Source organism: Henckelia pumila, chromosome 4 (assembly GCF_033568475.1).
Source record: "Henckelia pumila isolate YLH828 chromosome 4, ASM3356847v2, whole genome shotgun sequence".
NCBI classification, from domain to species: Eukaryota; Viridiplantae; Streptophyta; class Magnoliopsida; order Lamiales; family Gesneriaceae; genus Henckelia; species Henckelia pumila.
This window is the reverse complement of record NC_133123.1, coordinates 143,250,407-143,272,108: the sequence shown is the minus strand read 5'-3', so window position 1 is coordinate 143,272,108 and position 21,702 is coordinate 143,250,407. Positions and strand designations below refer to the sequence as shown.

General features: G+C 34.2%; 4 protein-coding genes and 1 pseudogene across 4 annotated transcripts; 4 read left to right on the top strand and 1 right to left on the bottom strand.

Moving 5' to 3' along the window:
* The first annotated feature begins 7,279 nt into the window (after positions 1 to 7,279).
* On the top strand, positions 7,280 to 7,963 carry LOC140866430 (MFP1 attachment factor 1-like). Its single transcript, XM_073271414.1, has one exon. The coding sequence runs from the start codon at positions 7,289 to 7,291 to the stop codon at positions 7,820 to 7,822; it is 534 nt and encodes a 177-aa protein (XP_073127515.1). The 5' UTR covers positions 7,280 to 7,288; the 3' UTR covers positions 7,823 to 7,963.
* Positions 7,964 to 10,875: 2,912 nt separating this feature from the next.
* LOC140865396 (protein MRG1-like) lies at positions 10,876 to 14,845 on the top strand. Its single transcript, XM_073270029.1, has 10 exons — positions 10,876 to 11,090; positions 11,307 to 11,360; positions 11,504 to 11,517; positions 11,940 to 12,088; positions 12,638 to 12,678; positions 12,959 to 13,063; positions 13,173 to 13,252; positions 13,514 to 13,683; positions 13,897 to 13,981; positions 14,596 to 14,845. The coding sequence occupies exons 1-10, from the start codon at positions 10,923 to 10,925 to the stop codon at positions 14,684 to 14,686; spliced, it is 957 nt and encodes a 318-aa protein (XP_073126130.1). The 5' UTR covers positions 10,876 to 10,922; the 3' UTR covers positions 14,687 to 14,845.
* A 591-nt stretch (positions 14,846 to 15,436) lies between these two features.
* LOC140867442 (probable carbohydrate esterase At4g34215) lies at positions 15,437 to 16,463 on the top strand (annotated as a pseudogene).
* A 1,399-nt stretch (positions 16,464 to 17,862) lies between these two features.
* On the top strand, positions 17,863 to 18,681 carry LOC140861943 (probable carbohydrate esterase At4g34215). The gene is made up of 2 exons (XM_073264942.1): positions 17,863 to 18,342; positions 18,430 to 18,681. The coding sequence occupies exons 1-2, from the start codon at positions 17,863 to 17,865 to the stop codon at positions 18,679 to 18,681; spliced, it is 732 nt and encodes a 243-aa protein (XP_073121043.1).
* Positions 18,682 to 19,118: 437 nt separating this feature from the next.
* LOC140865420 (probable isoaspartyl peptidase/L-asparaginase 2) lies at positions 19,119 to 21,120 on the bottom strand. Its single transcript, XM_073270063.1, has 4 exons — positions 20,865 to 21,120; positions 20,540 to 20,773; positions 20,045 to 20,131; positions 19,119 to 19,751 (listed from the first exon to the last, which is right to left on the bottom strand). The coding sequence occupies exons 1-4, from the start codon at positions 21,024 to 21,026 to the stop codon at positions 19,254 to 19,256; spliced, it is 981 nt and encodes a 326-aa protein (XP_073126164.1). The 5' UTR covers positions 21,027 to 21,120; the 3' UTR covers positions 19,119 to 19,253.
* Between the last annotated feature and the right edge of the window lie 582 nt (positions 21,121 to 21,702).

Genomic DNA, 21,702 nt, shown 5'->3' with positions numbered 1-21,702 from the left:
AAATAAACTCTTAAAATGTTCTTCTATCACCATCCCCAAAACATATCTTGCTCTCGTTCCTCAACATCATCATCTTCACCATCTGGGAGGGAAAGAGTAAAGGGGTGAGTGTTTTGAAAAACACTCAGCAAGTGGGGGCCGATCGATCATATCAAATATATACATATATATATTTATCTCAAAACGCGTAATATATTCCATAACAAAAACATTTCTTTCATGTCCCAACAAAGCATAACAAAGCATAACATCATCACCATAACAAAATAGACATGATTTACATATTTTGGCCAGACACTGAAATTCTTCTCATTAATCATGGCTAACTTATCAGTCCCCTATACGTAATCCCTCTAAGGGGTGATGTCATGGAACGGTTATTATTACCCACCGCATCAGGGCCATATCAAAACATGGTTCGAAAATTCTCTTTCCACTCTTAATTCGAGTCATAACAGTGTCAAAACACTTATAACAAATTCATCAAGAATAACAATTACATAGCAAAATTCGAAAGAATATCATGAACGATCGAAATTTTAAATCATACATAATATTTTAAAACATAAGCCCACTTACAGCAGATGTGTACAGAAATCAATAACCTTGCAAAGCCTGGACCGAAACTTAAGAAGCAAAACTCTCGAAATTCAGATTCTACTTTTCAAAAATTGGTAGATTGTTGGATTGACCTTCAAACACTATCACTTCACGATTCCCAATACAAATCCACGTGTAATGAAGAAATGTAAGACTCAAAATAAATTTCTTGACTTTCAAACTATATAGGTAAAGGTGGACAAAATATTGACTCAAGGTGGCAACTTTTATTCTCGAAAACAAGGAAAGAAGATGGGTAGATTTCTAAGCAATTTTTCAGCCTTGCTTCGAAAACATGGAGAGAAAAATAGCAAAATTCTGAACGTAAAAATTATGAAACTCAAGTCTGTATTTATAGACACTCAAAAGAGTTAATGATAGACTAAGATACTGATAATCAAAGTTTGAATGGAAATTATATCTCCTAAGATTTTATTTCATATATATCTTGATTACTTATCTTAATTTTGTAAACTAAATATCTCACAAAATTAATAAATAAAAATCTGAATATACATTCTATTTCCAATATTATCTCGATATGCAAACCTGAAAAAATCAAATATTCTTGATATTAATTTATCTTAGTACAATCACCTTCAAGATTTTAATATCTTGTACCCCTTAAAAATCCGGGTTTCACATTCCTCCCACCTTATTGGAAGTTTTGTCCTCGAAACTTGATTTAACTTAGTTTTATAACAAAATATGGCTAAACTATTTCACCAATAATGTTCAAACCTAAATTCCAAAAATCATAACTTGTCAAACGTAAATCTAAAAATCATAACTTAAACTACAAGCCCAAATATCAAACTTATATCTCAAAATAATGTCTTAAATAATTTTATCTATGATGTACTCTATCCCAAAATCAATCTAACTTAAACCAATAATTTATCAACAAAATCAATCTAACTTAAAGTCACGAATTTATTTCCAAAATTTATCAAACTTAAAAGCCAAGAAATCAATCTCAAATATTATATTGCATATGCAATATAAGTATTAATCCCAAGTAGTTTCTAATTCTTTCCATCAAGATCATATATTCTAAATTCTAATATCCCATCACGACCATGAACCTGGCTCTGATACCACTTTAATGTCATGCCCCGAGACCGAGGCGTGCCACTGGCGTTGTTTCAAATTCACACAAATTATAAAACAACAAGCCTCGTAGTATAGTATATGCAAACCAGTCTTTTCTCATAAATAAAATCACCAAAAATATTGTCTTTACAACTCGATAATCCAAAACTAATAAATAATTGCGGAAGCGACTATAAACTTAAATAACAAAATATTAATGTACCAAACCCAAAATAAAAATAACAAAATAAACTCTTAAAATGTTCTTCTATCACCATCCCCAAAACATATCTTGCTCTCGTTCCTCAACATCATCATCTTCACCATCTGGGAGGGAAAAAGTAAGGGGGTGAGTGTTTTGGGAAACACTCAGCAAGTGGGGGCCGATCGATCATATCAAATATATACATATATATATATATTTATCTCAAAACGCGTAATATATTCCATAACAAAAACATTTTTTTCATGTCCCAACAAAGCATAACATCATCACCATAACAAAATAGACATGATTTACATATTTTGGCCAGACACTGAAATTCTTCTCATTAATCGTGGCTAACTGATCAGTCCCATATATGTAATCCCTCTAAGGGGTGAGGTCATGGAACGGTTATTATTACCCACCGCATCAGGGCCATATCAAAACATGGTTCGGAAATTCCCTTTCCACTCTTAATTCGAGTCATAACAGTGCCAAAACATACTTATAACAAATTCATCAAGAATAACAATTACATGGCAAAATTCGAAAGAATATCATGAACGATCGAAATTTTAAATCATATATAATATTTTTAGACATAAGCCCACTTACAGCAGATGTGTACAGAAATCAATAACCTTGCTAAGCCTGGACCGAAACTTTAGAAGCAAAACTCTCGAAATTCAGATTCTACTTTTCGAAAATTGGTAGATTGTTGGATTGACCTTCAAACACTATCACTTCACGATTCCCAATACAAATCCACGTGTAATGAAGAAAGGTAAGACTCAAAATAAATTCCTTGATTTTCAAACTATATAGGTAAAGGTGGACAAAATACTGACTCAAGGTGGCAGCTTTTACTCTCAAAAACAAGGAAAGAAGATGGTTAGATTTCTAAGCAAATTATCAGCCTTGCTTCGAAAACATGGAGAGAAAAATAGCAGAATTCTGAACGTAAAAATTATGAAACTCGAGTCTGTATTTATAGGCACTTAAAAGAGTTAATGATAGACTAAGATATTGATAATCAAAGTTTGAATGGAAATTATATCTCCCAAGATTTTATTTCATATATATCTTGATTACTTATCTTAATTTTGTAAACTAAATATCTCACAAAATTAATAAATAAAAATCTGAATATACATTCTATTTCCAATATTATCTCGATATGCAAACCTGAAAAAATCAAATATTCTTGATATTAATTTATCTTAGTACAATCACCTTCAAGATTTTAATATCTTGTACCCCTTAAAAATCCGGGTTTCACATTCCTTCCACCTTATTGGAAATTTTGTCCTCGAAACTTGATTTAACTTAGTTTTATAACAAAATATGGCTAAACTATTTCACCAATAATGTTCAAACCTAAATTCCAAAAATCATAACTTGTCAAACGTAAATCTAAAAATCATAACTTAATCTACAAGCCCAAATATCAAACTTATATCTCAAAATAATGTCTTAAATAATTTAATCTAACTTAAACCAATAATTTATCAACAAAATCAATCTAACTTAAAGTCACGAATTTATTTCTAAAATTTTTCAAACTTAAAGGCCAAGAAATCAATCTCAAATATTATATTGCATATGCAATATAAGTATTAATCCCAAGTAGTTTCTAATTCTTCCCATCAAGATTATATATTCTAAATTCTAATATCCCATCACGACCATGAACCTGACTCTGATACCACTTTAATGTCACACCCCGAGACCGAGGCGTGCCACCGGCGTTGTTTCAAATTCACGCAAATTATAAAACAACAAGTCTCGTAGTATAGTATATGCAAACCAGTCTTTTCTCATAATTAAAAGCTCCAAAAATATTGTCTTTACAACTCGATAATCCAAAACTAATAAATAATTGCGGAAGTGACTATAAACTTAAATAACAAAATATTAATGTACCAAACCCAAAATAAAAATAAATAAATAAACTCTTAAAATGTTCTTCTATCACCATCCCCAAAACATATCTTGCTCTCGTTCCTCAACATCATCATCTTCACCATCTGGGAGGGAAAAAGTAAGGGGGTAAGTGTTTTGGGAAACACACAGCAAGTGGTGGCCGATCGATCATATCAAATATATACATATATATATATATTTATCTCAAAACGCGTAATATATTCCATAACAAAAACATTTTTTTCATGTCCCAACAAAGCATAACAAAGCATAACATCATCACCATAACAAAATAGACATGATTTACATATTTTGGCCAGACACTGAAATTCTTCTCATTAATCGTGGCTAACTGATCAGTCCCATATATGTAATCCCTCTAAGGGGTGAGGTCATGGAACGGTTATTATTACCCACCGCATCAGGGCCATATCAAAACATGATTCGGAAATTCCCTTTCCACTCTTAATTCGAGTCATAACAGTGCCAAAACATACTTATAACAAATTCATCAAGAATAACAATTACATGGCAAAATTCGAAAGAATATCATGAACGATCGAAATTTTAAATCATATATAATATTTTTAAACATAAGCCCACTTACAGCAGATGTGTACAAAAATCAATAACCTTGCTAAGCCTGGACCGAAACTTTAGAAGCAAAACTCTCGAAATTCAGATTCTACTTTTCAAAAATTGGTAGATTGTTGGATTGACCTTCAAACACTATCACTTCACGATTTTCAATACAAATCCACGTGTAATGAAGAAAGGTAAGACTCAAAAAAATTTTTTTGACTTTCAAACTATATAGGTAAAGGTGGATAAAGTACTGACTCAAGGTGGCAGCTTTTACTCTCGAAAACAAGGAAAGAAGATGGGTAGATGTCTAAGCAAATTTTCAGTCTTGCTTCGAAAACATGGAGAGAAAAATAGCATATTTTTGAACGTAAAAATTATGAAACTCGATTCTGTATTTATAGGCACTCAAAAGAGTTAATGATAGACTAAGATACTGATAATCAAAGTTTGAATGGAAATTATATCTCCCAAGATTTTATTTCATATATATCTTGATTACTTATCTTAATTTTGTAAACTAAATATCTCACAAAATTAATAAATAAAAATCTGAATATACATTCTATTTCCAATATTATCTCGATACCTGAAAAAATCAAATATTATTGATATTAATTTATCTTAACACAATCACCTTCAAGATTTTAATATCTTGTACCCCTTAAAAATCCGGGTTTCACAGTAAGTGGCGTGTAAACAAAATAAATTACAAAAATCACCCCGTCTCATTTCGATTTCAAGTGGCCGGAAAATTTAGGAAATAATTGTTTGTTCAGTTTTTTTGCCTAAACAATTATTCTTTAATTTTATAACACCTTCGTGATTTCTGATTCATTGTATGCGTTTGTGCTTCATCCTTGGTGATTCAGATAATTCAATACCTTCTTCATATGGGATAACACCCAAAATTTCACTCATTTAATTTTATAATTGCCAACATAAAATTTTGCAGAATATTAATGACAGTTCAATTGGCCACGAATAGTTGCACCAGGTTTTCTCAATTTTATTATATTCAGAAAAAACAACATTAGGCTTTTTTCTTTAAAAAAACATTATTCTTTTATGGGTTTTATGTGGCATTTAAAATTTTATATATGTGTTATATAACTGGTCTAATTTTGCAGCATTTTATGTATAAATTTTGTCACGTTTCTTCACGTCCGATGTCCCATTATTATCATAAACAAATAATTGTTGATTTTTTTTAAAAGTTGTGTTATGTTTTATTGATTTGTCGTCAAAGCCGAACACAAAAACCTATATCTATAACATCACATTGCTTCTGATTAATAATTGCACGATGATATGGTTTTTCAATGCACTATGAATGATGACCGTATAACATATGTTGACATATAATATATTATATTTTTCGCGTGTGCAACATCACCAGTAATAATAAGGGTATAAAATATATTTGGTCTCTATAATCATTAATTTATATATATATTTTTTAAAATTGAGATGGAGGTTAGGTTTTCGTGTGCATTTTAAAACGAAACTTTGTCGCCTAACTTTTACAAAGTACGTAAAATGTTTTTTCTTCCTTAGTAATTGGTTAATATTATAATTAAGCACAAAATAAGTTATAAAAAAGTATTATATATATATTAAATTAAAAAAATTAAAAGCATAACAACCTACCAAAAATCAAGAGTTGAAGAATCGACCGACAGTTTTGATCAAAAATGGAAACATCTATGTGTTTGGTATAATACCAACAAAAAAAAATTGAATGCAATTAATGTATTTAAAAATTATATATTCAATCACTTTTATTATTAATTAATGCATGCGTTTCGTTCACCTCCCACATTTGATCAATCACTGTTTCGCCCTTGTGAGATTATATTGTTTCAGTTAATGATTTGTTCATTGCACACTGCGTGCAAAATTGTTTAGGCAGCAAGTTATTACATGGAAATAATTAAACAGTTCATTATTAGCTCAACGTACACATAATTGTTGGCAAGTGTCCAAATAATAAATGATTTTGTTTTTTTTTTAAAAAAAAGCTTAAAATGAATGGTAACATGGATCGGGAAGAAAACCAAATGACTTTCGTGTTCGTTGACTCCTTTTTTATCACTGAAAAGAGATATATTGTACGAAACTCACCTGTTAAGATTAGAGATTCCTCTGTGAGATTCCATGGTGTCATGAAAAACCAAATTGTCATTCCATGTGCATTTCAGACATATGCAGCATGCAAATGGGAATAAAGTGCATGCCATTCTTCTTTCTCCATTATTATCATTGTTTATCTCAACACAAACCTATTTTTTAACGACAAAAACTCTCGACGATCGATTTTGTGATATGGATCTCCTATTTGGTTCGCCCATGAAAAAATATAAATTTTTATGGTAAATATGAGCAGTGTTGATCCGTCTCATGGATAACTCAAAATTAAAGAGACTACTCTTTTTTATTAAAATGTACATATTATTTTTATATTTAAAAAAGTCAACTTTTTTGATAAAAAAAAGAAAAGAAAAGAAGAAGTCATGCAATTCGTTTACTTGCTTTATGTAGTACTAATTAAATAGCAAGCAAAAAAAAAAAAATTAAACAGATCAAAATGAAGGAAACTTGAAATTCTAAAATGAGCACCCCCTTTTTATGGGCTCTGAACTTGGGCAGGGCCCAGCTTGATTCTTAAATAAATAATTAAGCATAAGGCTACAATGTTGTTAATTGTATTGAATTTCTTCGCTTTGACTCTGTTTTGTCTTCTTAGGAAATTGAGGCCCAAAGCCCAAATATTTCAATATATTAATAATCAGCCCATCTACCAACAGACATTATACAGCTGAATGTTTTCGTAATATTATTTTTTATATTCACTGCGCCATAAAAAATAAATAAAATATTACAAAAATGTCAGGAACCCCGAATCCAATTCTCCGAACCCAAGTTCTAGAGTTGCCCCAAACTCCTCCACCCTCCGCCGCCACAATGACCGAAATTGAGCCTCAATCCGACACCACCACAACCTCCGGCATGAAGTACAACAATGCGTCCTTCAGCATTTGGCCACCGACTGAGCGCACTCGCGTCGCCGTGAGGAACCGCCTGATCGAGACCCTGACGAACCCCTCCATCCTTTTCAAGCGCTACGGCACCATTCCACTCGATGAGGCAGTTGAGGTAGCAAAGCGCCTCGAGGAGGAGGCGTTCGAGACTGTGGGGGCAGAGACGACCGCGGACAACGACGGCATCGAGATTCTTCAGGTTTATTCTAAGGAGATCAGTAAGAGAATGCTGGAAACTGTGAAGGAAAGATCTGGTGAATCAGAGGTTTCGGCGACTCCGCCAGAGAATGAGGCGCCGGTAAAGGTGGTGGAGGAGGATGCTGGCTCCACGACTCCGCCTCGGAGTGAAAAAACCGAGTCTGTTGCTGATGATGACTGAACACGTTCGTCCTATTGGAAAACCAAAAAAAAAAAAAAAACACTAATCTTGTAAGTGAATGAAATCTGCACTGGATGATTTTTCTATGTGGAGTTCTACTCTGCACTACTGTTACGTGGGTCCTTGGTTGCCATTATATTAGTATTGCTACGTCTTGTGGCATTGGCTTCAGCATTTGTTTATTCAAGCTTTCGACTTTTTTTTTTTGGGTTTTGCCTTGCCATGCTAGTATGCTACTAATTTGGTTTGGGTTTGTGAGTTTCTGTGTTCCTGCAATAATAAAGTGTAAAGAGACTTATGCTGCTGGGAAGCATAAGTTATAGAGACATGATAGTTTGCAATTGCACCACCACCATGTGCAACTATTGTATTTTTGTTGTGTTATGGAATCGATGCTGATCATTCAGCTACATCCAACACTTCCCGTGTATTTGTATTAGATATTCGGACGAATATCTTGAAACTTGGTATGGGTCCGACACGCTATATATTTTCACTACAAAAAACATAGAATCACCCCTCCTTAGTGGCTTTTGCTGTAGTGAGCTTAGGTTGTTTTTGGAGCTGGTTTGCATCAGGTCACTGGCCTGGACTGCCTAACCCAAAGCATGTCCAGTTCACAACCACTTCATCTCGTGGACTTGCAAGCTGCAACTTTCCCGAACCTCGTGAGAGTGACCAACATGGTTTTACTCAGTGGATGAGCCTTACCGACATCGAGCTCAACTCTGTTCACATTATTTGCAGTCTAACTGTCCAGAGCTTTCATTTAGGGATTTGATCAAAGTTTGGAGCAAAATGAAAACTTGCAACCTGGAAAGACTCATGTTTAACTTCATTTCTCGGGATACATTTTACCTGTTACTCATGTTTCTACCAATTCTTTGATACGTGAATTTCCTTATTAATATTGTTGATTGTAGTTTTCCTTGAAAAAAGGTCGACCTTCTAGGCTGTTGCAAAAGCCAGTCTTGTGCTTGCGCTCCTCTCCAACTCAGAATCAGGATTGGTGTTCATTTTTACTTGGAAATTGTTATTTTTAATATATGTATATTCTTGAATATCTCGCTGATGAATCGACTACCAGTTTTTCGGGTGTTTTTATTTAAATATTACGAAACTAGATAAATCTACCGAAACATCAAATGATATTTTTTTTTTTGAATAATCATTTGTAATAATATGGGTCTGCTTCTGTTCTAAATATCTTTCCATCTTTTGTATTTCCATTATGACAAAATTTCAAACTTCTTTATACTTTGATAATGATAAATATATTGTTTTAAGTAAAATTTATTACTTCGTGATTTTGAATGTAAATTAAGGTTTAGTAGTAGTGAGTTCAAATGTTCAATATGAAAAGCTGCCGCTAACGTAATCAGAATGTATTTTTTGACCATAAAGTGGCTTCAATTTTGTCTTTTTTTGGAAGCATTAAAATATTGGCATATATAGTTACTCGTTATTTTTCTTTCCAAAAAAAGACAGATCAAATGGTGTTCCTTTGGTTATTCGTCTGTGGTTGGTTAGCATGGCAGTTGAATGGAAAAAAGTGAACGAGGAAAAATGAAAAATCGCTGAAGGTTCTCACTTTATGGCACAATTTTTTATAAGAGTTCAATTTAGAATTTTTGTTAACTTTCAAAATTGTCTTCTGCTTTCTATATGGCCGCGACCATTTTATAAGTAGTTGAAGTAAATTAAGGTTTTCTTGAAATGAATTTTGATTAATATTAGATCAACTAGATGTCTAATTGGATACGAAGGCATTCACATAAAAAAAATATTTAATTACTTACCCTGGTTGTTTAAGAATTAAAAAAATACTAATTTTAATATGTTGAACACAGCATAGGTCCGTGGCCATTTCTTGATTAACTAATACCCTTTTGTCCCCTTAATCGTTGTCAAGTTTTATAATCTTCCATAAGTCAATGCGTGGCGGCACCTAATTTAACCACATGATCCCTTTTCGGATTTGACATTTATTTTAATCAGTCAAATTTTCAATTGTATCACATTCTATATAAACCCAAGCACCACTCTCCGGTATTCTCATCCCGCAAGTCTCATCTCCTTGTTATATATATTTTCACCACACCTCAACTGAAAATCTCCAAGAATTTACAATAAATGGCCAAATCAGGTTTAAAAACTCTCATATTACTCACTTTTCTTATATTAATGATTTCCATATTATCGGTTAATCATGTCGAAGCACGTAATCCAAAAAATTTGATGCATCTAAGCTCCATTGATCCAGAAGTCACGAGGATTTTAGGTGAATTATATGTCGAAGCGATAAAAGCAGGAGGGCCAAGCCATGGCGGAGACGGACATGCTTTCACTCATTCATTAACTTCAGATGGAATCAAGAATTCTGGTCCCAACGCATGAGTTCTTGCCAAGAAACTTAGCTATATAGCTAGCTGGTGCATGCACAATTTTTATTTAGATAATTTTTACGAATGTTTAAAATATCGATTTATGTATACTTAATTCATGTTTTTTACATTGTATGTATATGTATTGTTTGATTCATTATTCTTTGATCGAGGTTGTATCAGTTTAAAAATAAACAATGTCCAATTTATTTAATTATTTGCTTTATCCTTCCTCTTCAAAGTTTGAATAATATTATTTAATTAATTTTTGTTCATTTATAGAGCTTATTATCATTTGTACTCGACAAAAAAACGGAAACAATAAGAAGCAGATTGTTAGGGAACAGTTTGTGCTGAATTAAAATTAAAATGACATTAATTTTATATAATTTAATTGTGCATTTCGATAGTGCTTGTGCCTTTATCAAATTTTATTTATAAATTTTTTACTGATATGTTATTATTCTGAAAATAAATTAATATTGGTTTGTTTATTTACTTTAATACTTGACATAAAATTTATTTGTTTATTCTGGAAAACGTGGTCTATTCAAGTTTAATGTAGCAGATATTGTTCATCGTGCATAATAAATACCAAACTTTAATACAGATTTTTTTTTTTATTTTTTTAAAGAGTAAAAACACTTCATATAAATTAAAGGTCTATTCAAAATCCCGTAAAAACTATTTTGATCACCGTAAGAAAAATAAAAAAAATGACGTCAAGTGATCCCAATACAAGAACTGTTCCCGCCGTCGCCGCCGCTGCCGCCGTCAAAGCGGCCAAGAAGAAGCCCGCTAAGGCCGTAGCCGCTGATTCAAGCCCTTTTCTGGTTGGTGAAAAAGTCCTTGGTTTTCATGGCTCCTGCCTATACGACGCCAAGGTACGATTAACTCTCGTCACTGTCTGACTGAAAACCTACTTCTATTTCAATGTCAAGACTCTATTTTTAAGTGCATTTCCTATTGTACGCGCTTCCGGTGATTATTTTGATGGGAAATTATAATTTATCGCGGTTATTTTTGAAATTATTGATGCATTAATTCCTTAGTACAGCTATGAGATCACCTTTAATTTTGGTTTTGTTTGTGGAGGCAAGATCGAAAAGGTTGAGATGAATAAAGATGGATGGATGCACCTTGTTCATTATCGAGTAAGTACAGCTATTATCTAATGCACTCTTGCCTATAGTGACCGTTGGTGTTGCATTCTGACTATGGGGTGTTATTAGTTATCAATAGCTTGTATTATTGTTTCCTGATGGCTTTTGTTTTTGTTTTTTTTAAATTTTTGCAGGGGTGGAATAAAACGTGAGTGCATAACATCTTCTCTGAAAATCATATACCTTGAATTTTTTTTCTGGCCTAAGAATTTAGGGATTTTTAATTTTCAACAGGTAATTTTTTGGATTATGTTTCAACTTAAAGATTCATTCAAACTTTGGAGGGTTCTAATTATTAGTTATTCATGAGAAGAAAACAGACCCTCCTACATTTCCTGTTATGATATATATGCTTCGACAAATTATCTCATTTTTCTAGATTCTGTTTGAGCTAGTATTCTCCTTTCCTTGAAGATATGTCAATTGTTAAGGGGATGGAAATATGGGTATCTTGATTTGCTAGATAAGAACTATGGGAAGAATGGAAATTCTGTTTGAGTTAGTATTCTCTTAGTTTGATTTGGTGATAAGAACTATGGGAAGCACTATTTCTGATTTGCCTTTGAACAGGTGGGATGAATGGTTGGGCATTGATCGCCTGTTGAAACTTACAGATGAGAATGTTCAAAGGCAAAAGGAGCTTAAAGAGAAGCTTGTTGCTGGAGAGAAGAATGCGAAGCTTGGGAACCCATCACGTGATAACCCTAGACGTTCCACGGGTTAGAGTTTTTACATCTCGATTTCATGATTATTAATTTTTTCTTAGCAGTTTGCAATTTTCATCAGCATCATACAAGACCATGGCCAAAACTTGGTTGGGTAAACTCATGGATATTTCATATTTGGTGTGCCCTGACTTTGAATCTAGCTCACATTTATGTACCTTGAATACCTATATCTTCTGAATGTATTTTCTTTCATGGCCGATGGTGCACCACCTTGTCCATCCTGCAAGGACAGTGGAAAGTGCTCTGGTTGAAAGGTCCCTTTCACTTCTCCCAATCCTTTTCTCCTGGAAGTAACAGATGCGCCTCTCATGATAAATTTATAAATTTTACCCTGCGAAAGATTTCCTACCTCTCTCTATGCACTGCTCTAGACATTCTTGCCAGTTGCCAAATACAGAATCACGCCAAGCCCGGCCTCATGTTTCGAGATTTTTCCCCTAATTCACAGTGGATTTTCATGGTTAAAATTCAATTCCTTATGTTCTGCATATTTCAAGAAATCACTGCTGAACTGGAATCTGGACTGCAATGTCAACACAGGTGTGAGATGCAAGAAACGGAAGCGTGAATCCATTGATGAGGTATATCTCTTGGGCAGTAGTTTTTTCAAAGTTTGGCCAATATGTAGGTTTCAACTTTTGTTTTTTTACCATTAGTATTCATTGTAGGAGATTCCATGTAATTAGTGGTAGGAGCCTTACAATTTTTGAAATGGATATTGCTTCATTCCTGCCTTGTTTCTTTGCTTGCTCTCCCTGCTCGACAAATTATGTTTGCTTCCTTTATACTTTCTCGAATGAATTTCTCGTCTGTGAGTTAAGGCCATGGACTTCTATAGTTCTATGCTACAATTTCTTGCAGGATGATAGAGTTGTCCGTTCGGAAAAGGTTGTGAACATCCAAATTCCTCTGCCATTAAGGAAACAACTCGTAAATGACAATGAATGCATAACTCAGCTCAACCAGGTAAGCCATGAACGAGAAAGTTCAACTTGAGGACATCATTTCTCATTGGTAGGCATGAAAAATCATTGATGATTAATTGAAATATCATCCCCTAACATTTTCCATGCAGCTTGTTAAACTTCCTCGGTCTCCTAATGTACACGAGATATTGAACAAGTATCATGACTGCGAGGTTAAAAAGGAGTGCAAGTAAGTCTATTTTATGTAGTTATTTTCCTTCTTTTTTTTCTGTTGATTTTTCGTTCATGTATATTTTTGTCTTTAGCTCCTTTTCAGATTCCTATAGGAAGCTGGTTGGTAAGTTGTATCTTTGCCTCAATTCTAGAATCAATTTCATGAGTAGGTGTTTGGAAAATTGGAATGTTTATTAAAACATATAAGTTTGGTATGTAATTCAACTCAGTGCATGTAATTCTTAATGGTTACTTTTATTATTTTTGGTGAGTGAAGGACAGTTGATACAGTTGCAGAGATTGTCAAGGGGCTGCGTGACTACTTTGACAAAGCTTTGCCGAGTGTGCTTCTCTATAAAAATGAACGCCAACAATACAAAGAAGTGATTGTGGATAATATCTCTCCTTCGAGTGTGTATGGAGCCGAACATTTATTAAGACTCTTTGGTACAACAAAGCTTATATCTGTCGAAAATTATGAATTTTCCTACTGCTATGACATGATGACCTTATCTTATCGATACCAAAAACACATGATTTCTAGTCATTGGTATAGATTCGGTTTTGTTCATTATTCAGAACTTGAAATGTATCTAAATTTGGGGACTATGCTTCAAATGATATCGATATTTAAGCTCTTTTTTTTCCCCTTCAATCCAGTTAAATTGCCAGAGATGCTCACCGACCTTCGTATTCAAATGGAGACGCTGACTCAACTACGTCAAATATCACAGGACTTACTCAGGTGTTGTAATTTCTTTTTCTTGTATTGTATGGTATCATTTATGTACACTGTGCATAGGACTCGTTAATCCCCATTTGATAGCAGTTACAGTGAGATTGGTACTATATTGTGAATGATAAACGACCCTGATAATTTTAACCACGTAGGGACTGTTGAATGGTATTTTTTGTGTACTGTTACATGTTGCTCATGTCAAGTGTCCTGTGTCCATTAGAAGCTTGACCGACGCATGGGCGAGACCTTAGATTAACAACAAGGGTTGTTTGAAGAAAGATTTATAAGCGCCTCAAGCTGGAGAAATTTTTATTTCCATTAGATCACATTTGTATGGAATGATTTGTACTTGAGAGAATGAATTGGTAGATAATGACAAATGCCTCTATTTTGGAAGGATTGGAAAATTCTATGCCATGCTTGATATATTATAAACAATAAAATGGTGGAATTTGAAATTCGTTGAAATCAAAAGTATCCAAACCAGCTAATTGGTTTTAGAGCATCTGTTTGGAATTATTTGATCTTTAGTGCTTCAATCCAAATTCGAAAATGGGTAATATATGATAATCCTTTTACACAATTTTATTTTCATCAGTTGTAATTATGTTGAAATGCAGGTTTCTCCAGATGAACCAAGCTACATTTTTCCTCTCGAATTACCAGAAATCCGAGGGCTTAGCCCCCACAGTTAAGGACGAAGATAACTAGGAAACGCTAGCGACCTCAATTTAGGCTAGTAAGGATGAATGCTGCTGAATGCATTGTATTTTTATCTGAAATCCTATGGTTTTTCTTTTCGCAAGTAGAAAAGATTTCACTATCACTCCATTGGCTTGCAAGATATTCAACATAAAATGAAAATATGGAGTTGCTTTACACATGTTAAGCAAATAATGCTGGTTACATTACTATATTCAATATATGTTGGCTGCATAATGCATACAAATAACCATGCAATGGTTTATGCTACGCATAGGCTATTCCAGGATAGATAAAATTTAAATTTTAGAGGATGATGTATTTAATTCAAATATAATAATATATCCGTACAATATTTTTGGCATGAAAAATTATTATAGTTAAATTTAATGATTTTATTGAAAGTACACAAAATCATACACAAAAATAGATTTATCGGAATAAGTAGATTATATCTGCTTAATTAATTTATTCAAATCGTAATTTCTCAAGCTCCGGTAACTAATTTTGATTTATTTCCATTTTATTAATTATAATGTTTTGTTTAGGTCGATTTCTTTTTTCTTTTTTAACAAAACATGCCATATGAAATCTATACTTATGCAGTTATGCATCGTTTTCAATTTTGTTTTACGCTCGCATATATCGAGTGGAATATTAATGAATATAATAGTTGTTGCAATTGCTTTGCTTCCAAACATTTTTTAAATCCCATGGACAAGTAAATATAATTGGACTAGGAATTATAATACAAACAATATGTTCTGCCAGCTTATTTTATCGTTACTTTTATCTTACTCTAGTTCGGCAACAACCGAAAATGAAAACACTTCTTCATCATCTAAGAGCATTTTCATATTAGCCGGACAAAGCAACATGTCCGGTAGAGGAGTTGTGATCAATGGCACCTGGGACAGATTCGTTTTTCAGCATAAAATTTTGAAATTTCGTGCATTTATTTTAATTTAACAAAAATATTAGACTTTAAAATAACGTAGGTAAATGGTAAAATTGACTTTATAAATTGATTATGTATCAATTAAACCATTTTCAATAGTTTAAAAATCAATGTTATCCCAATCCATCCATCCTACTGCTCGACGCAGGCCTGGAATGGGAAGAAGCCATAGAGCCACTCCATTATGATATAGATGTCACCAAGGTTTGCGGGATAGGGCCTGGAATGGCATTTGCCAACTCGATCTTGGAGAGGGATTCGAGCATGGGGACGATAGGTCTGGTCCCTTGTGCAGTCGGGGGCACGAATGGAGCCGTGGAAGCGGACATGGTCAGACGGGCTGAGGCGGCAGGAAAGGATTTGGGGATTCTATGGTACCAAGGTGAGAGTGATACTTTTGAGTAAAGAAGATGCTATGCTGTATAAGACCAGGTTGGAAAAGTTTTTTACCGATGTGCGGTCTGATTTGCAGTCACCTAGTCTGCCAATAGTACAGGTATCATATTCATTCTAATTACACATTTATCTTGGGCCGAGATAATGTTTGCAAAAGCTTTTAAGAGGTAACTCTCAGCTTTTTTTTAATAAGATTTCACGTAAATAATTTGGATACTTTTGAATATAGGTAGCGATTGCATCAGGGATGGGACAATACGTAGATATAATAAGAAAAGCTCAGTTAGAGAACACACTCCCGAGCGTAGCAAGCGTGGATGCCAAGGGATTGAAGCTGGAACCCGACGGGCTGCATCTCAGTACATCCGCGCAAGTTCAACTCCGAGAAATGAGCATTTTTACGGATCGTCGGATCTCCTCCTGCCCATAGCAGTTCCCGTGAGAAATCTCCTAATTTCTTTTTCAGATGAATCATTTTTCTTTATAAAATTTTGAAATTTAATGAATTTTATTTAAGGTGAAGACTAGAGAGAGAGGAAACCATTATAGATTTTGCGTCAATTATTAATCTGTCGTTGTTATTATTTTTTTTAAAAAATATTTATATAATTCATAACAGAATATTCAAATCTCATCGGTTATAAAGCTAGTTAGCTTAATCTAGCTAATTACGAGTCTATGCAATTAGTTAAGGGTACTTAACCAAGTTTAGCTAGCCTTAGGCCCTTAGCTCGGTTGCATGTGAGATTATGATTATTTTATCTGCCTTACATGGGAATATAGTGGGGGAAAAGTACCAATTGCTACAGAAATTCCAATCATTGAGAAATATTTTAATGTTTGATTAAAATACCATAAAATAATAATGGTTCGGCGGGAGTTGGAAAATTTAACTTCGGCAGGTAAATGTACTTACTTCATTGATAATTCCCACGAAGTAAAGAGACAAACATTGTGGGCCATAACCTGCTGCTCCCTGGATTCAGCATAACTATATCAAATATTATGATTAAGTCATATAAAAAAATCGGAACAAAATAAAGAGAGAGAATTCCTTTTTCAATGTTTTGTTTAGTATGCTTGGAACGAAAGCAAAGCTAATTCCGCAAAATCTTCAAATTTAATTTAGGCCAACGCTGCTAGTATTGGCTTTTCTCTTCTGGCTTTGTGGATTTTAAAAATAACATTTTGGAATTTATAAACTAATAGTTAAATTAATGAACCAAAATATAATATGAATATAGCTTTAAGCTAAGGATGCTAGCTAATTATTCAAGTTACAAGTTACACTTTATATAGTGGAATGATATGATCCGTTTACTAAAGATTATAAGTAATCCATTTTAATTCTGTCTTTTTAAAAATAAAAAAAAAATCCGTCTTTTAATTCGGCCCCGATCTCGACACGACAACAAATTGATCACATTTTTCATCACTTCCATATACTAGATTTACTTAGTAAGAAATGCTTGCATTAACTATACTTTAATTTCCATGTATTACTCTCGATAAGACAATAGCACTTTACTATAGGTGAAAAATATAATGTAAAAAACGTGCAGTTCGTTGTTATAAGTGAGACAGAATGTTCATATTCGTTAGTGTCATAATTCTTGTCACAAAAAAAATGATGAAATGTTCATTCAACAGGATCTTGCTTCTAGTAATGCTGCTAATTCTTGTGGGAGGTTACCTCCAATTCACCAATTTTTTCGAAGGAAAACTCTACCTTCAAATAGCCATGAATATTCAATTTGTTAGGGAAAAATTGTACCCCAAAAACATAGATTATAATGAAAAGAACATATTCATATTAGCGGGCCAAAGCAATATGGTGGGTCGAGGCGGTGTTTCCGAGAAAGGTTGGGATAGATATATCCCACTGGAATGCCAACCAAACCGGAAAATTCTCCGCTTAAACGCGAGAAACGAGTTGGAAGTGGCCAAGGATCCTCTTCACCAAGGACTCGACAATAAAATATGTGGGGTTGGTCCAGGGATGGCGTTTGCTAATAGAATCCTGGAGGTGGACCCGAATTTCGGCACCATTATTTTGGTCCCTTGTGCTCTAGGAGGGACCAAGATTACGGATTGGTCGAGCTTTAACAGCACGTTAAGGCAACGCTTGGTGTCGAGGACTAATGAAGCTGTTAGGTTTGGTGGAAAACTTAGGGCGATTTTGTGGTACCAAGGGGAGTCCGAAACGAGACATATTCACGATGCCACGTTTACTTTTCCACGGGAGTCCAAGAGATTTCTATCCCAATTGTACGAGGATTTGAACGATCCAGATGATGTTCCTTTCATTCAGGTACATGTTCATTGATTGGCAAATATGCCCTAAATAAATATCTTCATTTTTTTTTTTTTTTTCGTGATATTATATATTGGTTTGAAGGTTGCATTAGCATCGGGGCAAGGTGAGAAGGAATTCATTGAGAAGGTTAGAGCAACACAATTAGCAATGGAGGATGTGATCACTGTTGATGCCATGGGGCTTCCCCTAGGCCTAGCCGGAATTCACCTAACGACCCCGGCTCAAGTTCGTCTCGGAAATATGATGGCCGATGCATTCCTTGAGGCTCGAAACACTCGATTCCGATCAAAACGTTTTAAGATAAAAGATGACAATAATCAAATGAAAAGATAGTACAAAAGCATTTTACGTGCGTTCTATTCTGTGAATAACTTTTAATGTTCCTTTTGTTATCTAGAAAAATATTATTGTGATTTAATACTATCCAAATATATTCTTATAGTTATAGATTAGTACTTTATTGGACAATTATTATGTTCTCCCTAAAATATTTGGCATAATATTTATCACATTTTTAATGACAAATTAGCTTGCTAGCTATAATTAATCTTATAAGATGTGGGACACATTACTCTAGTTCATGTTATTAATTAAACGCAAGATTTTGGCAAAAAAAAAAAAGAAAGAAAAGAGAAAGAAAATTACTTAAAAAGCAAGATTTGATAATAAATGTAAAGTCAAATTTTAAAAAGTAACCACAAGATATATAGTAAACGTAGTGCTATTGTAAATGGACATGGTAAAGAGAAGCGGAATATAAAATCACCAAATTTTCCATCATCAATATATTTATTGATGCTAATATAATGTAAGTAATCCACAAACACCATTATATTATGACAATATTATATAGTAGCCACTAAAAAAGCAAACCCCAACATTAATACATGCATATATCTACTAGCCTACCAAATACCAACTTCCATGAACCCATTTTCAGTGGCGAATCCCCTAAACATCCCCACCGAATTAAACCCACAAGCAACTTCCCCGTTACTAGACACCGCAATCAGACCAGCCTTTCCCTCGTCTAGCCTCTTCTTTATAACATAATCCACCGCCTCCTGGAGGCTCAGCTCCTTATACTCCATCAGCGCCGCCACGTCACGAGCCAGGGTACCACGAATGATCGCCTCACCTTCACCCGTGCACGAGACGCCGCACAGCTCACATGCATAGGTGCCCGCCCCGATCAAGGGCGAATCACCAATCCGGCCGGACATTTTGTTCATCAGTCCACCCGTGGAGGTGGCAGCCGCGCACCCGCCTTGGCAATCCACCACAACACATCCGACCGTCTCGGGGGCGTATATGCTGATCGGAAGTCCGTTCATTGTTAGGGGCGGATTGTCCACCACGGCCCTGCAGGATTCCGACCCAATTGTGGGAATCCTATAATCGAACTGTCACACGAATATAATAGCATTAGCTAGCTACTTGATGAAATCAAATCAATCAACACGTACAAGAATTGAATTTTCTTGTTTCGACATATGTTCGTTAAGGGAAAAAGAATGGTATGATTAATTATTTGTTGTGTTGGTGTGACATGACCGATTTAGGTAAAGATAAATCGCTAAGTGTTTAGATATTAAAAAAAAATGGTAGACCTTACTTAATTCATCTAGGGTATTTGTTGCTGATTTTTATTCTTATTTGTAATCTTTGGACACACACGTACGATGTTACTACTTACCATGATTGTGTTGGCTTCTTTTGCCAATTTGAGCATGCCAACGTTGTCTTCCGTGATAAAGTAGTCATTGTCCAACATTTCCACACCCTACCAAAAACAATAAAATATATCGATTAAAAGAAAAAGCAATAAATATATATATATATATATATATATATATATATATATATATATTTATTAACATTCCACACGTGTTGGAGATAGTCATCGGTGGCTGCTGGGTCTTTATGAATCTTTTACACGTCTAGCGCATGAATTCTGGTCTCAAAAATCAATACCCAAAGTATGTGCCGATTTTGATATGGCATTTTCATTTTTTACAGAAACATAATTGAATTGTATGCTTGAATGAATGAAAAAAGGAGATTAAATTCTGTTTCTGACTTTATATTGTATAATAGAATGTGAAATGAATAAATTTTGGAGGTAAAATGACGGTTATTTTTTTTAGTAACTTGCAGAAATCTCTTGGAAATTAAATTATATTTTAATTACCTGTTGTTTGGCGAAATGTTCAGCGCCAGAGAAAGCAAGATAAGAATGGGGTGACTTGTCCATGACAAGTCGAGCGAGGGAGATGGGATTCTTCACAGTGGTGACGCCCGAAACGGCGCCGCATCGCCTCCCGGACCCGTCCATGATGCTGGCTTCCATCTCCACCGTCCCTTTCTCCGTCAGCGCAGATCCACGGCCCGAGTTGAATAGGGGATCGCTTTCCAGTTCTCGTACCTATTGCACAATTAACACACATGTTATATAAATAAATACTAATACTATCGTACGTGAATCTCCCAAAAGTAATATGTATGTAAAAACTGACGACGAGTTCGACGACATCGATGGCAGGGAGAGAGGAGCGTAGAGCGGAGATTCCGAGATTCAGGCAACGAGTGAGCAGTAGTTTGGCCTGTTCCTGCCGTTCAACGGGGAGATTTGGATCGACACCAGCGCCGCCGTGCACCGCTATAGCCCAACCGCCCATTCTCCCTTCGCCGCCGCTCGCTCTCCACTGCCGTTTGTTTTCTTTTGTTTATGGAAGGCGAGGGTTGGGTTCAAGTGGGATTCTCACTCTGAATATTTATAGGCCGCTTGGAGTTGGAGCCCAACTCCCAACTTTATTCAATTATAATATATAATGTAATTTGAGTTTTATTCTATTTCATTTTAGGCCTTTAATTAATTTGTATTCGCATGAAAATAAATTAATTAATAAAAAAACATTTTTGATCTTTAACTTTAAACAGGTTATTCTGAACACTACTTACTAAAATTCTTATATGCTAATTATTATTATATATTCTCGAGGGTACATGTTAATTTAAAGTTTCGAGTCCATGCCTATTCAAGTTTCGTCGGTTCTGCCAGCAATTTTATTATATTAGTGTAATTTTGTACTTTACTTTAAAAAAATATTTATGACACGTGCATGTGATCAGTAAAAAAAATGATTTTTAAAATTTTAAATTAAATTTATCAATGATAGGAGATAAGAGATATAATGAGAAAAATGTGAAATTTGAGTTGCTAAACAACATGAAAAACTTTACAACATATTTCCCTCAAAAAAAAAAAACTTTACAACATATCAAAAATAAAAAAAATTGGTTAATGTAAAATATTTAAATAATAGTATAGATATTAACGTATTGTTTGGTTCG

Excerpts from the sequence above, each read along its gene's own strand:
- LOC140861943 (XM_073264942.1), top strand. The coding sequence starts at position 17,863 with ATGGTGGGTCGAGGCGGTGTTTCCGAGAAAGGTTGGGATAGATATATC. Across the intron at positions 18,343-18,429 it reads ATGATGTTCCTTTCATTCAG|GTTGCATTAGCATCGGGGCA; the intron begins GTACATGTTCAT and ends ATTGGTTTGAAG.
- LOC140865396 (XM_073270029.1), top strand. The coding sequence starts at position 10,923 with ATGACGTCAAGTGATCCCAATACAAGAACTGTTCCCGCCGTCGCCGCC. Across the intron at positions 12,679-12,958 it reads AGCGTGAATCCATTGATGAG|GATGATAGAGTTGTCCGTTC; the intron begins GTATATCTCTTG and ends AATTTCTTGCAG. Across the intron at positions 13,982-14,595 it reads ATATCACAGGACTTACTCAG|GTTTCTCCAGATGAACCAAG; the intron begins GTGTTGTAATTT and ends GTTGAAATGCAG.
- LOC140865420 (XM_073270063.1), bottom strand. The coding sequence starts at position 21,026 with ATGGGCGGTTGGGCTATAGCGGTGCACGGCGGCGCTGGTGTCGATCCA. Across the intron at positions 20,774-20,864 it reads TCGATGTCGTCGAACTCGTC|GTACGAGAACTGGAAAGCGA; the intron begins GTCAGTTTTTAC and ends ATTGTGCAATAG. Across the intron at positions 19,752-20,044 it reads AAGAAGCCAACACAATCATG|TTCGATTATAGGATTCCCAC; the intron begins GTAAGTAGTAAC and ends TTCGTGTGACAG.
- LOC140866430 (XM_073271414.1), top strand. The coding sequence starts at position 7,289 with ATGTCAGGAACCCCGAATCCAATTCTCCGAACCCAAGTTCTAGAGTTG.